The 17535-nt window shown below is 46.9% G+C and overlaps 1 protein-coding gene across 2 annotated transcripts in view; it reads right to left on the bottom strand.

The window, feature by feature from the left end:
- Window positions 1-251: 251 nt before the first annotated feature.
- LOC128831842 (interferon alpha-inducible protein 27, mitochondrial-like) overlaps window positions 252-17535 on the bottom strand; it is a 52041-nt gene continuing 34757 nt past the window's right edge. Inside the window, exons 1-4 of one of the 2 annotated variants that reach the window (XM_054018642.1) lie at window positions 14502-14662; window positions 6796-7004; window positions 3145-3291; window positions 252-429 (exon numbers count right to left, since the gene is read on the bottom strand). In XM_054018642.1, the coding sequence (XP_053874617.1) occupies window positions 407-429; window positions 3145-3291; window positions 6796-6943 (318 nt within the window). In that variant the 5' untranslated portion in view covers window positions 6944-7004; window positions 14502-14662 and the 3' untranslated portion in view covers window positions 252-406. Of the gene's footprint in view, window positions 430-3144; window positions 3292-6795; window positions 7005-7798; window positions 7914-14501; window positions 14663-17535 lie in introns of those variants that run through there. The other variant, XM_054018641.1, reaches the window with a different exon arrangement.

The following is a 17535-nucleotide window of genomic DNA, read 5'->3' as shown; positions in this document are numbered from 1 at the left end:
GCCTGGCCCAGCTGCCAGGGACAGGGGTGGGCAGGTGCAGTGGGAGAAAGACAAAGCACCTCTCCCTCCTCCCGGCAGGTCAAGCAGAAATCTGGGGGTGCCTACATTTCTGAGAGTATTTCAGAAAGTCATAAAACTAACTGGCCAGACTCACAGAAGTTCCATTAGGGAAAAAAAGCCTTTGGTGGATGCATTCCATACCAACAACAGAGAGATTAACTTAATGAATAATTAATACACAACTGGAAAAATCAAATTTCCTGCACAAAGCTTTTATTCTGCATGTTAAAGCTCTGAGACTTCATATCAGCAAGGTGTGGGGGGACAGGGAAAGGTCACCAGTTGTGTCATCCAGGGATGTGGTGTTTGCAGGGCTGGCAGGCTGAGCAATGCTTCTTTATTCATTTTATTTTCCTTTACCACCCATTGCTAAAAGAAAAACAGAGACATTTATATAAACAATAATGACCTTAAATTATGTTTACGTTAAGGGGAACTTATGGAAGATAGTGCCTTTGACAGCTGATCAGCTGTTCAAAACCTGCCAAGGCATAACCCTCTGAAAATTACTCAGTGACTTATGTAAAATGAGTTGGAGGTCTAAGTTAAGTTTTTAGTGTAGCACAACACCCACCACCATTATTAGTGCCCTAGTTGGCAGTCTCATCAGGAAAGCCAAGTAATGAATGGGCTATAGAGAATGAACTACATCCTCACTCCTAGGACTAGTTCCTTCAGCCAGGCTGGCTGAGGCAACTTGGCAGCGTAGTGAGAAGTAGGTTGCACTGCAGTGTTACCCACGTTCTGTGGCTAAGGGCAGATTCCCCTCCCCCCAAACCAGCAGGGAGATTCCTCTTCCGGAGACCTTCCAGGGACCGCCAGCCAGGAAACCAGGACTCGTGCAGCCAGCCTCCTACCTCCAGCCATGTGGGGTGTGGGAGAGAGAATCTACAGACAGTCAGCCTGTGGGCAGTGAAGGCTGTAACAGTAGCAGCAACAGCTCCTTTGGAACTTTTGGACAGTGATGTCATTGGACATTATCTTCTCAGGAAAGTTTCTGGACAAGTTTTACTCCTTGCTGATTGGCTACTTGCTATAAGCCTCTCCCACTGCTGCAAGTTCACTCCGAGCCTTCCATCCTCCCCTCTATACTTTCCTTCCTCCTCTCTCCTCCTTCCCTCATCAGTATTGTCCTTCCCTTACTTGGGAGGCAAACTTGCAACCATTCCAGGGCTGCTCACTCAGCTACAATGACTCACCCCTCCAGCAGAGCCTGCAGTATCTCATCCCTCAGGCATGCTACAGCAGCGTATCCCTGGGCAGGGCCCAGGTCAGATGACCCCCCAGATACAGGATTTCACTCTCACTGCCAGAGCTGCAAGTTAGGCTGTGCAGCAGCACCACTTGGTTAAGAACCTCCTGCTGCCTCACAGTGTTACAGACTCCCTCAGCTTCCAGCCTCTCCCTGTCCCTGCCTCAGCATTACCCGAGCCTTGTTCCAGCCCACTTCAGCCTTGTCCATGGCCTATTCTGACTCTACTCCAGCCCTGCATCCACCTGCTGCCCCCTAGATTTTTGGACTGATTCCAACCTGGCTTTGACCTTCAGCCGGCTTCCATCTGACCATGATCCTGATTTGGCTTGCTATGGACTCTGACCCCCATTCTGATCCATGGCCTGCCCCTGGACCCTGGTTTCAGTGCTGCCTTCAACTCTACATCTGGCCTCGACCACTGCTCCAACCACCAGGCCTATCCACCTAGAATCCAAAGCATGACATTCCTTCCTTTTTCCACAAAAAGAAGAACAGGAGTACTTGTGGCACCTTAGAGACTAACAAATTTATTAGAGCATAAGCTTTCGTGGACTACAGCCCACTTCTTCGGATGCATATCCGTGGCCATTTTCGTGGCTGTAGTCCACGAAAGCTTATGCTCTAATAAATTTGTTAGTCTCTAAGGTGCCACAAGTACTCCTGTTCTTCTTTTTGCGGATACAGACTAACACGGCTGCTACTCTGAAACCTTCCTTTTTCCATGTTCCTATCAACTCATCCTGTCCCCCTTCCGTCTGTTCACACCATCCTATAATCTACTTTATAGCACAATAGGGCCCCACTCTTGATTTGGGACCTTTAGGTGCTACCAGAATCCACATAATATATACTATCAATAATAATAATAATTGCAGGATAATTCTTTATGGTGGATGTATTATGTACTTTGTCCAGTGTAATTTTAAATGTGTCTAAGTATGTTCATATTCTTTTAGTATTTGTAGAGAGTCTCTTTCTCTTTTTCTTTCTTGTAGCACCTGAATGAAGGCCCCATGCAGAATTGAAACTCTTTTGTGCCAGGCACTGTACAAATCAGAGGTAGATATATTCCATGTCCTAAAGAGTTTACAGTCTCCTTCCAATGTCGTAGTACTTTTAATTTGTCTATACTTCCAGTTGGTCAATATATTTCTGGTAATGAGATGCCAGAAATGAATGCAGAGTTCCAGATACAGCTAACCCATTTTCTATAGCCACTTACTATATCAGGGAATTTTTCTAAACATTTCCTATCATTGTTATAATTTCCTCATCTGCACTGGTTTCAGCAATGTTGGGAGTTCTAGTGTAGATGATTCGCTGACTGCTACCACTATTTTTAACAGTGTAGATTATACCCGCTGCGAGCAGAGTTATATGTCATGGTGTAAAAATGCCAGCAGTAGCTGGCAGTCCAACTCTACTAGGACTTCTAGAGAAATCAGTGCAGTGGAAACAGTATTAGCAACAGTGGGAAATTTTACAGATTCTCTAATGTGAGCATGGCTCCATCGAGGAATTAGTCCCTCTGATGCCAATGCATATGCAACCCAAAACTCTGTTGGCCTTTTTTTTCTGCCATAGCAAATATCACACTTTGTAATGCACTGTCAGCGCTAGGTCACTCACTCTCAGCATTACGGTTTTCCAGCAGCTTTCCAATTTCTGCTCCTGACTGAATATCAAGTAACAAGCAGGAGAAACATTGTTCAAATGCAGCAGCTTTGCTTAACCACACCTGTTCATATAATGACATTTTAAAGTAGATGACATTTCTGAATGAATGAATCTTTCACTGAATTATAAACAATATGAGGACTTCAACTTACAGACAGACTGGACGGTGGATGTTGTCCCACCCTTTGGTGTTTCTCCTCCGTGAGACTTAGCTTCCTGGGACATCATTCCAGATGCCTTAGTTCCACTGGAGATCCCACTAGGGGTGAAACCTGATGAATGGGTTGAGCTTTTGGCACCTACAACAGTTACAAAGAGTGTGTTGATAATGATCTCCAGGCTGGAAGGGGTCTCATGGGATAGTATGGCATTTTAAAGCTATAAAACACTTAAATTCCACCAAATGTTTCAAATAATGATATCAAAAATAAATGCAAAGAGATGGCTAGTCACTCATCCCATCCCACCAATATGCAAGAATACTAGCAATGTGCAACCTTTTCAGTGCTACTGTTTCCAGGGTGGAAGGACACCGTCCTATTTAGAAACCAATTCTAAATTTCCATTGCAATGTGGGTGTAACATCCTGCAGGGGCCATGTAATGCATCTCTAAGTAAGAGTCCTCAGATGTAAAAGATCAACTAAAGCTCTGGGGTGAGGAAGTGCTAACACCACCACTCGTTTGGCTCAATAGAGCTTTCTACAATAAAGAACTAAGGGCCATCACAAGCCCCACCACCTTCCACTCGAAGTGTAAGGTGCTTTTCTTTGACTTTGCATTCTCAAATATAAATATAGAGCAACATATTGCACTTTTCCCCCTGGGAGAGAGGATGAGAGAACAACCAACATGTGACATGCGTAGTCATGGAGCTTAATGCACGGCTGGAAGGTGCTCAGGTACATGGTGATGAGTGTGGTATAAAAGCCTATACTGACTAGAATAGAGTGACACTGGACACCGTTCAGCTGCTGCTGCAGACAGAAACACTCCCCTGCAAATGTCCATGCTGGGTTAAAGGTGAGGGGGGTATGTTTATCCAGGGGGAAAAGGTTAAAACACAATGTTAATGAGCAAGGTTTCCAATGAACACCTGTGCAAGTGAGCATAGGCGTGCGCAGCACATTTCATTAGGGTGTGCACCCAGGGAGCCCCGCCCTGCCCTAGCCCCGCCCCTGCCCTGCCCCCATCCATTCCCTCCTACTTCCTGCCCCCTGACTGCCCCCCTCAGAACCTCCAACCCCTCCTTCTCCTTGTCCCCTGATTACCTCCTCCTGGGACCCCTGCCCCTAACTGCCCCCCAGGACTCCACCCCCTATCTAAGCCTCCCTGCTCCTTGTCCCCTGACTGCCCCCCTAGGACCCTACCCCCTACCTGTCCCTTGACTGCCCCAACCCTTATCCACACCCCTGCCCCCAGAGAGGCCCCCGGGACTCCCACGCCTATCCAACCACTCCCCGCCCCCGACAGGACTCCCAGAACTCCCAACCCATACAACCCCCCCTGTTCCCTGCCTGCCCCAACCCCTCTCTACACCCCTGCCTCCTGACAGGGCCCCCCCCAGAACTCCTGACTCATCCAACCCTCCCCCCCAGCTCCTTGTCCCCTGACCACCCCCTCCAGAGACCCCCCACCCTAACTGCCCCCCCAGGACCCTCCTTGCTCCCTGTCCCCTGACAGCCCTGACCCCTATCCACCCCCCGCCCCCTGACAGACCCTGGGACTCCCATGCCCCATCCAACCCCACCTGTTCCCTGACTGTCCCCTCCAGAGACCCCCCACCCCTAACCACCCCCCCGGGATCCCACCCCCTATCCAACCCACCCTGCTTCCTGTCCCCTGACTGCCCCAATCCCTTATCCAACCCCCCCAGACCCAGACTTCTTACCATGAGGCTCCTAGCAGCATGTTTTGCTCCACACAGAGCCAGACATGCTGCCCCGAGCATGGGTGGCAGGTTTGTGGAAATTTTGGTGGTGCCCAGAACCTGCCCCCCCAACTCCGCCCCCCACCTGCCTAAGGCTCTGGGAGGGAGTTTGGGTGGGGGGAGGAGGTCTGGGGTGCAGGTCCTGGGCTGGGGATTAGGGTGCAGGAGGGTTGCAGGTTCTGGGATAGAGTTTGGGTGAGGGAGGGGGTCTGGGATGCAGGCTCTGGGATGGAGTTTGGGTGCTGGGTGCAGGCTTTGGGCTGGGGCAGGGGGTGGGTGTGCAGGAGGGGTGAGGGGTGCAGGCTCTGGGATGGAGTTTGGGTGCAGGTTCTGGGCTGGGAATGGGGGCATAGGAGGGGGTGAGGGGTGCAGGCTCTGGGATGGAGTTTGGGGGTGGGGAGGTGCAGGGGTAAGGATGAGGGGTTCATGATGCAGGAGGGGGCTCAGGACTGGAGCAGAGGATTAGGGTGCGGGGGGGATGAGGGCTGGGGTTGGGGTTGAGGGGTTTGGGGCGTTGGAGAGGCTCAGGGCTAGGGCGGAAGGGCAGGTAAAGGCAGCCTGCCCTGCCATAACGGATGGGGGGCACTAGGACCCTGGGGCAGCAGACAGCAGTTGCTGCCGGGAGCCGCTCCGCGTAGGAATGTGCAACACCGGCAGCACAAGCAGGCAGGGGAGAGGCATGTGCCACTTTCTTCCAGGCAGGGATGCGGGGGGGCAGGGCAGGGCCCACTCCAGGCAGGACCGGGGAAGAGACCCAGCTCCAAATATTGGTGGAGCAGAGCCCCCAGCCCTGAATATTCCTGGAGCATGGCTCCAGGGGAGAGCCTGGTGGCTTGCTGCGCTGGGAGAGTGGAGCCATTTGCCCACCATTTGCACACCCCGTGCACACGCCTATGCAAGTGAGACTAGAACCTCTCATTCTCACCCAGGCAGGCATAGCATGCATTGGAAGCTCTTACACTGCAGAGAGCCAAAGCCATCACCTACCTTGATGGCATTATAGGGCTACTATTTTCACAAGAATAAGAGCTATTCTGGAATATCTCCAAAAGGCGCAGGTACGATTTCCTTTAGCATCAGGCACACATCCTTCTCTTCTCCAGAAACGTGTTTCCCATAAACACACATTTGACACAGTCATTGCAACTGTAACCTATACTCTCTGCTAAAATTTCAGTTCCTGTCTGTGCCTCTGAATGAATCTCAGCTCTGAAAGCAGTGCCACTGTCAGCAGCAGCACAGAAAGAAGGGTGGCAATATCATACCATGCCACCCTTACTTCTGTGCTGCTGCCTTCAGAGCTGGGCGGCCAGAGAGTGGCAGCTGCTAGTCAAAGGCCCAGCTCTGAAGGCAGCAGTGCAGATGTAAGGGTGGCAATACCATGCCATACCATCCTTATTTCCGCTCTGCTGCTGGCCGTGTCGCTGCCTTCAGAGCTGGGCTCCTGGCTAGCAGCTGCTGCTTTCTGGCCACCCAGCTCTGAAGGCAGTGCTACCACCAGAAGCATCGCAGAAGTAAGGGTGGCAATACCGCGACCCACTACAATAACCTTGTGATCCCACTCACCACTCTCTTTTGGGTCAGGACCCCTACAGTTACAACACCAGGAAATTTCAGATTTAAATAGCTGATATAATGAAATCCTATGACCATGAAATTGACCAAAATGGACCATGAATTTGGTAGGGCCCTAGTTATATTGGTCAATAATTTTTACTTCAATGAAAATTGTAAGTGAGAAGAGAATACTTAGCAGAGCTTATTTTTTAGGGCAGAATTGTTTAATCAATACTAGGTTCTTTTTACCCCTCCTCTCTAAGGTGCAGTAGCCTTTAATTTCTTTTTTATGCAAAAGAAGAAATTCCAACTCATACCCATTTCTTGTAGGGTAGAAGTAGGTCCTCCAGAAGGCACACCTCCTCCATGGCTCCTCGCCTCTTTGGACATCATCTCAGAGCCAGTTGATCCTCCTTTTATCCCACCTGGGGTAAAACCAGCCTTGTGCACATTTTTGTCAGCCATCCTTCCTTCTGCTTTTCTGGACTGAAATGAGCTCCTGGGCAGAGCCTGTGTCCTGTAAATACTTCTGGGCAGGAGAGGGGGCGGGGAAGAGAAAGAGAGAGAGAGAGAGAGAGATTCAGCACAGGGAAAGAAATGAAACTGAAACTGTAAACTTAAGCTGCTTCAGTTTCCATTTACTGAGAAAGGAAAATGATCACAGCTCTGTGAATCCCTTCTGTGATAAGATTTTCCTTGATTATTTTGCTTCACACCCTGATATAATACATTAAATATGTGAGGAGGGGAGAGTATAACTGCATGACTCCATTCTGGAGCTACATTATATGTATAGGGACATATAGCAAATGAATAAAGTACTCTTAGGAATTAGGATGAGGGAAGGGTGGACCCTTCACTCAGCTTCTCCCTCCCCTTGGATCTGCTTTGGAAAGAGATCAGATAAATCTAAACTTTTGTATGCTGATTTTGTCTGTCTCTATGTTGTTGCTGTTTATTATTTGTATTGCAGTAATGTTCAGAGGCCCCTCTGAAGATCAGGACTCCTTGTGCTAGGTGTTGTACAGAGTAAAAGACATTCTCTGCCTTGAAGAATTTACAACCCAAACTAAGGATTGGTCTACACAGGGAAGTTTACCAGCAGAATTATACCAGTAGAACTCCCCATGTCGACACTCAGGAATAAGAGTGTCTTTCTCTAGTTTAGTTGTATATACTTAGTAGGTTACAGTTTATCAAAAATAAAAGGCATACAGCCTGGTTCTTGGGCAGGGACCCCATGTGCTTGTGTATGTGTAGTTGGCACATGGGCAGTATGGTGTCTGGGCCAGCACAAAGTACCTCTGAATCTCCCCTCACCTCTTGTGAGTGTGTCCTGTCATCTAGGTGTGAATCTGAACTCTCTGTCTGCTCATGGTGCCCCCTGTCGGCTGTTGCCCTCATCAGGTGGATCTTCAGTAGCTCAGCCCTCCGACTAAGTCACACAAAGAGTGAAATGGATGAAAAAACAGAGAGATTTATATAAACAATAATGACTGCCATGTCCTTGTTAGTGTCTGCAGCCTTGTTTCTGGGCTTAGTTCTCAGCCCTTTCTGGTCTAGCTTTAAAAGCCTGTCGTTGCCCTGTTTTTGAGCACTGCCCCCAGGGCTTGCTATGGAGACTATTTGTCTTCAGTGGTTCTCTGGTGTCCCTTTAAGTCCTGCTCTTCACTTGGGCCCCTAAACAAGCCTTACCACTCCTCATGGCATAGACCACTTCCCCAGTGGCCAGTGGGGGGATCCAGGCCCACCCACTACTCTGGGTCCCATTCCAGGGACCTATAAACAGCAGCCACCTACTGCTTTCCTTTAATAATTGCTGCTGCTATTCCCTGGTCTGCTTCCCACTCAGTTCCATCACCTTCTTGGGCTTTCTGTCTGTTCCCTGCTTAAATCATAGAATATCAGGGTTGGAAGGGACTTCAGGAGGTCATCTAGTCCAACCCCCTGCTCAAAGCAGGACCAATCCCCAACTAAATCATCCCAGCCAGGGCTTTGTCAAGCCAGGCCTTAAAATCCTCTAAGGAAGGAGATTTCACAACCTCCCTAGATAACCCATTCCAGTGCTTCACCACCCTCCTAGTGAAAAAGTTTTTCCTAATATCCAACCTAAACTTCCCCCACTGCAACTTGAGACAATTACTCCTTGTTCTGTCATCAGGTACCACTGAGAACAGTCTAGATCCATCCTCTTTGGAACCCCCTTTCAGGTAGTTGAAAGCAGCTATCAAATCCCTCCTCATTCTTCTCTTCTGCAGACTAAACAATCCCAGTTCCCTCAGCCTCTCCTCATAAGTCATGTGCTCCAGCACCCTAATCATTTTTGTTGCCCTCCGCTGGACTCTTTCCAATTTTTCCACATTCTTCTTGTAGTGTGGGGCCCAAATCTGGACACAGTACTCCAGATGAGGCCACACCAATGTCGAATAGGGGGGAATGACCACGTCCCTCGATCTGCTGGCAATGCCCCTACTTATACAGCCCAAAATGCCGTTAGCCTTCTTGGCAACAAGGGCACATTGTTGACTAATATCCAGCTTCTCAAAGTCCACTGTAACCCTTAGGTCCTTTTCTGCAGAACTGCTGCCTAGCCACTCGGTCCCTAGTCGTAGCAGAGCATGGGATTCTTCCATCCTAAGTGCAGGACTCTGCTCTTGTCCTTGTTGAACCTCATCAAATTTCTTTTGGCCCAATCCTCTACTTTGTCTAGGTCCCTCTGTATCCTATCCCTACCCTCCAGCGGATCTACCACTCCTCCCAGTTTTGTGTCATCTGCAAACTTGCTGAGGGTGCAATCCACACCATCCTCTAGATCATTAATGAAGATATTGAACAAAACCAGCCCCAGGACTGACCCTTGGGGCACTTCACTTGATACTGGCTGCCAACTAGACATGGAGCCATTGATCACTACCCATTGAGCCCGACGATCTAGCCAGCTTTCTATCCACCTTATAGTCCATTCATCCAGCCCATACTTCTTTAACTTGCTGGCCAGAATACTGTGGGAGACTATGTCAAAAGCTTTGCTAAAGTCAAGGAATAACAAGTCCAATGCTTTCCCCTCATCTGCAGAGCCAGTTATCTCATCACAGAAGGCAATTAGGGTAGTCAGGCATGACTTGCCCTTGGTGAATCCATGCTGACTGTTCTTGATCACTTTCCTCTCCTCTAAGTGCTTCAGAATTGATTCCTTGAGGACCTGATCCATGATTTTTCAAGGGACTGAGGTGAGGCTGACTGGCCTGTAGTTGATCCTCCTTCTTCCCTTTTTAAAAGATGGGCACTACATTAGCCCTTTTCCAGTCATCCAGGACCTCCCCCGATCGCCATGAGTTTTCAAAGATAATGGCCAATGGCTCTGCAATCACATCCGCCAACTCCTTTAGCACCCTCCGATGCAGCGCATCCGGCACCATGGACTTGTGCTCATCCAGCTTTTCTAAATAGTTCTGAACCACTTCTTTCTCCACAGAGGGATGGTCACCTCCTCCCCATGCTGTGCTGCCCAGTGCAGCAGTCTGGGAGCTGACCTTGTTCGTGAAGACAGAGGCAAAAAAAGCATTGAGTACATTAGCTTTTTCCACATCCTCTTTCACTATGTTGCCTCCTTCATTCAGTAAGGGGCCCACACTTTCCTTGACTTTCTTCTTGTTGCTAACATACCTGAAGAAACCCTTCTTCTTACTCTTAACATCTCTTGCTAGCTGCAACTCCAAGTGTGACTTGGCCTTCCTGATTTCACTCCTGCATGCCTGAGCAATATTTTTATACTCCTCCCTGGTCATTTGTCCAAACTTCCACTTCTTGTAAGCTTCTTTTTTGTGTTTAAGATCAGCAAGGATTTCACTGTTAAGCCAAGCTGGTCGCCTGCCATATTTACTATTCTTTCTACACATTGGGATGGTTTGTTCCTGCAATCTCAATAAGGATTCTTTAAAATACAGCCAGCTCTCCTGGACCCCTTTCCCCCTCATGTTATTCTCCCAGGGGATCCTGCCCATCAGTTCCCTGAGGGAGTCAAAGTCTGCTTTTCTGAAGTCCAGGGTCCGTATTCTGCTGTTCTCCTTTCTTCCTTGTGTCAGGATCCTGAACCTGAGCAGGGTCTCTCCCAGGTCTCCTTGCCTGGAGAGTTTCTTTGTCTTCCAGTCCTTCTTCTCCCTTCTGGTCCCAGCCACCAACTGACCTGCTCAGGCCCTGCAGCTCCTTTTAACTGAGCCTACTGGGCTCCGATTGGCTGCTGCTCAGCTGCCTCCTAACCCCACAGGTGTCTAAATCCACTAGGTGCCTCAAAATCCACCACCACAATGCACATAGGCCCTGATTTTTACTTGGGTCTCAACAAAGCCTTCAGTATTGTGGCACTCAGCATTTGGCTATTAGATGATCAAATGAGTTCAAATGCTGGCAGAAATTATTGGCCAAAGTGAGGTTTTATACTCAACTCTATGGAATATCTCTGTCTATAATGTAATAACTTTTGAACATTGCATCCAATTAATTCTAAAATTCCGAGGAATGTTCTAGGTATCAATGGGCGGAATCCTATTGATATTGATGAAATCTGGAAAACCAGAATGGGAAAATGAGGAGCACACAGAGTCCCTTGCATCCAGTTAGCAGACCCAGCAGCTTCAATCAGATCTGTAATTGCCTATAGATCAAAGAACCAGATGATGGCATCAATTAACACCTTCCAGCTTAACAACATCCCCCATCTCAGCTCTGCTCATCCTTCCAACAGAGTTTAGAATGTTGACACTTTGAATGATTTATCACCCACAGAGAAAGGAAAGAAAAAAAGAATGGTGGGGGAAAATGGAAGAGTCCCTGGCATAGGAAAAGCATGGCGACTCTGGTATGTGGGGAAGGGGGGAATGGGGAGGCACACAGAACCCATAACATAGGGAGAAAATGCTATGGTATAGGGAGAAGGAGAATGGGGGGCAGGTGAGGAGTATAAGGTATGCACACAGAGCTTCAGGCATGAGGGGTTATAGGCTGTCCATGAAATACAGCAGTATGGGAGGGTGACACACAGGAAGCTTGGGTGGTGGAATGGAGGGATGCAAGTACCACCTGGTGTGGGCCATGATCTTAGTCTACAGAAGCAATAAAGTGTTCAACCCTCTAATATTGGAGACCATTTTAAAAAATGGGGCCATAAGTTAATTCTGTATTAACTTGGGATGGATGTGTGGAGCTCACTCTTCATTTGATATATTAGCTAGAGAGCTCTTTAGAGATCAGTTTATCACTGAAGCCTCGTCAGCAATTGCTCTTGTCCATCAAGCCAAAGGGTTGGTTCAAAATCTCATAGTTGTGGTATAGCTAGAGAATGACTTTACATTTTCTCACTGATCTTATCACCAATGTTCTCATTTTTACCATATAATTATAAAATAAATCAATTGGAATATAAATATTGTACTTACATTTTAGTGTATAGTATATAGAGCAATACAAAAAAGTCATTATCTGTATGAAATTTTAGTTTGTACTGACTTCGCTAGTACTTTTTATGTGGCCTGTTGTAAAACTAGGCAAATATCTAGATGACTTGATGTACCCCCTGGAAGACCTCTGGGTACCCCAAGGGGTACAAGTACCCCTGGTTGAGGGCCACTGGTCTACACAGGAAAAATTATGCCAGAAGACTGTCATCCCTGATGGGACCACTCAGGGGTTCTTTAGCAGACTTGTTGCTCTAAACAGCTGAATTCTGTCCTTATTTTGAGTGAGATGTGTCAAGACTGGCATGTCTGGCAGGGCAGAGGGGATGAGAATGATGTAAAAAGAAATGGGTGAATAAGCAGGGAGAGGCAGAATTATACTGGTCCTTAAAGGCAAGGACAAGAAGCTTGAGGTGGTGGAGGAGGGGAACCCAGTGCAAGGATTTAAGCGTTCAATGGAACTACTCAGTGAGGAAAGGGCTGCAAAAGCTAGCTCATTGTAGCAGCAAATCTGATAAAGATGATGCGAGCAGGACCAGAGGACCTGGTGGTAAAACCACCTGAGCTCCACCTACTCTAGTGCTTTCACTCTTGTTACCACTTGTGGAATTGCACCAATGATGAATTATGGGTTTGAAGTTTGCTAATGTAGACAAGGCCTTAAAGACTAAAGGAATGTCTGTATTGCAATCACTGGGTGTGCCTGCAGTTTGAGTGGACATACCTGAGCTGGCTTTAATCTAGCTAGCTCAGGTACTGGAGCAGTGAAGCCAAGGCCTCCAAAGTAAATACCTAGAGTCCCTGGCAGGTTCGTACATTGACGCAGTTTCACTGTTCTGCTAGGTTAAAGCTACAATCACACCCTGTGCCTGCAGTGTAGGCATACACGTACCCTACGGGTCAACTGGTGTAAATGGGCGTCAGCACCACTGAAGTCAAAGCAGTTTAGGAACACAGGAAATGCCATACTGGATCAGACCATTGATACATCTAGTCCAGTGTCCTGTCACAGGTGGTGGCCAAGACCATCTGCTTCAGAGGAAGGTGCTAGAAACCCTACATTAGCCAGTTATAGGATAACCTGCCCTCATGGAAAACTGCTTACTAACCCCCAATAGTTAGAGTTGGCTAAAGCTGTGAATCATGAATGTTTACATCCCTTCAGAAATCCTTGATTACTTATAATATTTATCATGTGGATACTTTTGTTATACAGATAAAAATCAAGTCCTTCTGGAATCCTTCTAGGATCTTGGCCTCTGACTACACATGGGGGAAGTTTAATTAATCTTTTGGTTTTCCTTCTCCTATCAGTCTTGATGAGTTACTCTGAGCTGAATGATATTCTGTCAGATCCTGAATATCAAAGCTAGATTAAAAATGCTTATTTTCCCTGCATGCCTCTCAGCCACGGCTCAAATTGTGCCAGCTTGGAGAACAAGGACTATTTTCTTGAGGTGGCCATCTTGTGCTGCAGAATCTCAGCTTTCAGTTTTATTAATTAATTATTAATTCTTATTATTAATTATTATAATTATAGTCATAGTGGATCACAAGCTAAATATGAGTCAACAGCATAATGCTGTTGCAAAAAAAGCAAACATTCTGGGATGTATTAACAGGAGTATTGTAAGCAAGACACGAGAAATAATTCTTCCGCTGTACTCCGTGCTGATCAGGCCTCAACTGGAGTATTGTGTCCAGTTCTGAGTGCCACATTTTAGGAAAGATGTGGACAAATTGGAGGAAGTCCAGAGAAGAGCAACAAAAATGATTAAAGGTCTAGAAAACATGACCTATGAGGGAAGATTGAAAAAATTGGGTTTGTTTAGTCTGGAGAAAAGATGACTGAGAGGGGACATGATAACAGTTTTCAAGTACATAAAAGGTTGTTACAAGGAGGGAGAAAAATTGTTCTTCTTAACCTCTGAGGATAGGACAAGAAGCAATGGGCTTAAATTGCAGCAAGGGAGGTTTAGGTGGGACATTAGGAAAAACTTCCTAACTGTCAGAGTGGTTAAGCACTGGAATAAATTGCCTAGGGAGGTTGTGGAATCTCCATCATTGGGGATTTTTAAGAGCAGGTTGGACAAACCCTTGTCAGGGATGATCTAGATAATACTTAGTCCTGCCTTGAGTGCAGGGGACTGGACTAGATGACCTCTCGAGGTCTCTTCCAGTTCTATGATTCTATGATTATATTATTTTAAAGTAAGCTTTTGGTTGTGACTGGGTGAAACAGCCAGGAAAATGTTAAAGGCTACCTGCTTGTCACATTGTTAGCCTGAGACAGTTGGAATTAGATTTTACTTTACAGAAGATGGGCTATCTGCAGTGTTCTACCCCCTCCCCATCTATCATTGGTAATTGTGTAGTCAAGACAAAGGCAGATTGAGGTTGCAGACAGTCAGGTGGTATTTATTAAGAGTAACAATAACAGATTCCCTGCAAACTAAGATAACACAATAAAAGCTCGATTGTTAACACAAATGATGTAAATGGGGGTGAACCCCAGAGCCCCAAACCCTATACACAATGGGGTACACAGGACTAAACAAGGAGGACTATACCATATCTTGCAGACACTGGACAGGAGAACAGGAACAGGGACACAGACGGGAACCAGGTTCTCAGGGACAGGTGCCAGGAACAGGAACACAACAGGAACCAGACCTCAGGAACTTTGGTGACAGGTAAGTAGATCTTCAGTATGATTTCTTCTGTCTTCTATTCTTGATCTCGTCATCCTGTGTGCTGAATGCAAACGCTATCTCACGTGATGATGGAACAGGTAAGTGGAGGTAAATTAAGGGAACCTTGTTAGATGTTACTGGTTCACCTCAAGTCCTAATTCCCTCAGGGCTCTAGCTAATAGCAAGGCTGGTATTCTGTGGGAGAGCTTATATGCCTCACTGGGATGACCTGCTTTCACAGCATCCAGAGACACAGAGCGCCCCTCAGAGGGTGACACTCCCTTGTATGCGTTCTCTGTTGCTAGGCAGATTCTACTGCCATGAGACACTATCTTTCCCGCATCAAACTCGAAAAGAGCGCCAAAAGTTGAAGGTGAAGAGATGCCAAGATGGAGGACAGGTTGTCCTTTTATCAATCCAAAATGGCGACTGGGTACACCTAATAAATGGACCCTTTCCTACCCAACAACATGACTCAACAGGGGATTGAAGTGAAGGGGGAGTGTCCTCCTTCCAGGACAGAGAGGCACAGGGGAAAGGCCTCTGGGGACTGCAGCCTGCTTGGGGCAGGGAAACTGTTTGGTTTTGTGCAATAGTTTTGTTTTTGGGTGCCTGCAAGTGGCTGGTTCTTGGGAGAATATTTCTACTTATTTTTTTCTCAGTCTGACCATTGGAGTCAACAAGCCAGAAGGAAGAAGAGCACAGGAGAGGGGAACATATGAACTGAACCAACTTAAGAAGCCTGAAAGAGCCCAGAGGCACATCTGAGCCTTACTGAGGGGGAGCCAATCCTGTATTTAAACATCTGTAAAATTTCCTGTGAATGGCATCTCAAGTGGGTGGAGCTTCGTTTGTGGGCAGGGCTTTGAAGAGTTCAGCTTCACTTTTTTTTTTTCCAAATCAACCCCTGTTCTCAATACATCTTCTGTTTCTCTACAGAAGTGATCACTCACCTTGTCATGTCCTACTTCTCAATCTGTGCTACAGCACCTGTGAAAATGTGATAGTCAAAGAGTTTAACTTAAAAATCTATTTGATCAATTACATTGTGGAGACCCTATATTTCCAAAGCAAATATACTGAAAAAGCTCTTAGATTCTCAGATTGAAACAAAGGGGGTTGGGATCTTTAAATATTATGGACCAAATTTTCAACAATAGCCTCTCAATGTATGAACCCACATTTTTTGATTCTACTCTTAATAAATACCCACTATGATTCTACTCTTAATAAATACCACCTGACTGTCTGTCTTCCTGGTGCAAGTGCTGGAGGAACCAACTAGGGGCACAGCTTTTCTTGACCTGCTGCTCACAAACAGGGAAGAATTAGTAGGGGAAGCAAACGTGGATGGGAACCTGGGAGGCAGTGACCATGAGATGGTTGAGTTCAGGATCCTGACACAAGGAAGAAAGGAGAGCAGCAAAATACGGACTCTGGACTTCAGAAAAGCAGACTTTGACTCCCTCAGGGAACAGATGGGCAGGATCCCCTGGGAGAATAACATGAAGGGCAAAGGGGTCCAGGAGAGCTGGCTGTATTTTAAAGAATCCTTATTGCGGTTGCAGGAACAAACCATCCCGATGTGTAGAAAGAATAGTAAATATGGCAGGCGACCAGCTTGGCTAAACAGTGAAATGCTTGCTGATCTTAAACGCAAAAAAGAAGCTTACAAGAAGTGGAAGATTGGACAAATGACCAGGGAGGAGTATAAAAATATTGCTCAGGCATGCAGGAGTGAAATCAGGAAGGCCAAATCACACTTGGAGTTGCAGTTAGCAAGAGATGTTAAGAGTAACAAGAAGGGTTTCTTCAGGTATGTTAGCAACAAGAAGAAAATCAAGGAAAGTGTGGGCCCCTTACTGAATGAGGGAGGCAACCTAGTGACCAAGGATGTGGAAAAAGCTAATGTACTCAATGATTTTTTTGCCTCTGTCTTCACGAACAAGATCAGCTCCCAGATTGCTGCACTGGGCAGTACAGCATGGGGAGAAGGTGACCAGCCCTCTGTGGAGAAAGAAGTGGTTCGGGACTATTTAGAAAAACTGGACGTGCACAAGTCCATGGGGCCGGATGCGCTGCATCCGAGGGTGCTAAAGGAGTTGGCGGGTGAGATTGCTGAGCCATTAGCCATTATTTTTGAAAACTCATGGCGATCGGGGGAGGTCCCAGATGACTGGAAAAAGGCTAATGTAGTGCCCATCTTTAAAAAAGGGAATAAGTAGGATCTGGGGAACTACAGGCCAGTCAGCCTCACCTCAGTCCCTGGAAAAATCATGGATCAGGTCCTCAAGGAATCAATTATGAAACATTTAGAGGAGAAGAAAGTGATCAGGAACAGTCAGCATGGATTCACGAAGGGGAAGTCGTGCCTGACTAACCTAATTGCCTTCTATGATGAGATAACTGGCTCTGTGGATGAGGGGAAAGCAGTGGATGTGTTATTCCTTGACTTTAGCAAAGCTTTTGATACGGTCTCCCACAGTATTCTTGTGGGCAAGTTAAAGAAGTATGGGCTGGATGAATGGACTGTAAGGTGGATAGAAAGTTGGCTAGATCGTCGGGCTCAACAGGTAGTGATCAATGGCTCCATGTCTAGTTGGCAGCCGGTTTCAAGCGGAGTGCCCCAAGGGTCGGTCCTGGGGCCGGTTTTGTTTAATATCTTTATTAATGATCTGGAGGATGGTGTGGACTGCACTCTCAGCAAGTTTGCAGATGACACTAAAGTAGGAGGCGTGGTAGATACACTAGAGGGTAGGGATCGGATACAGAGGGACCTAGACAAATTAGAGGATTGGGCCAAAAAAAACCTGATGAGGTTCAACAAGGACAAGTGCAGAGTCCTGCACTTAGGATGGAAGAATCCCATGCACTGCTACAGACTAGGGACCGAATGGCTAGGTAGCAGTTC

The sequence above is a fragment of the Malaclemys terrapin genome, chromosome 2 (assembly GCF_027887155.1).
Source record: "Malaclemys terrapin pileata isolate rMalTer1 chromosome 2, rMalTer1.hap1, whole genome shotgun sequence".
Lineage (NCBI taxonomy): Eukaryota > Metazoa > Chordata > Testudines > Emydidae > Malaclemys > Malaclemys terrapin.
Note: the sequence above shows the minus strand (reverse complement) of the source record. Positions and strands in the feature narration are given on the sequence as shown.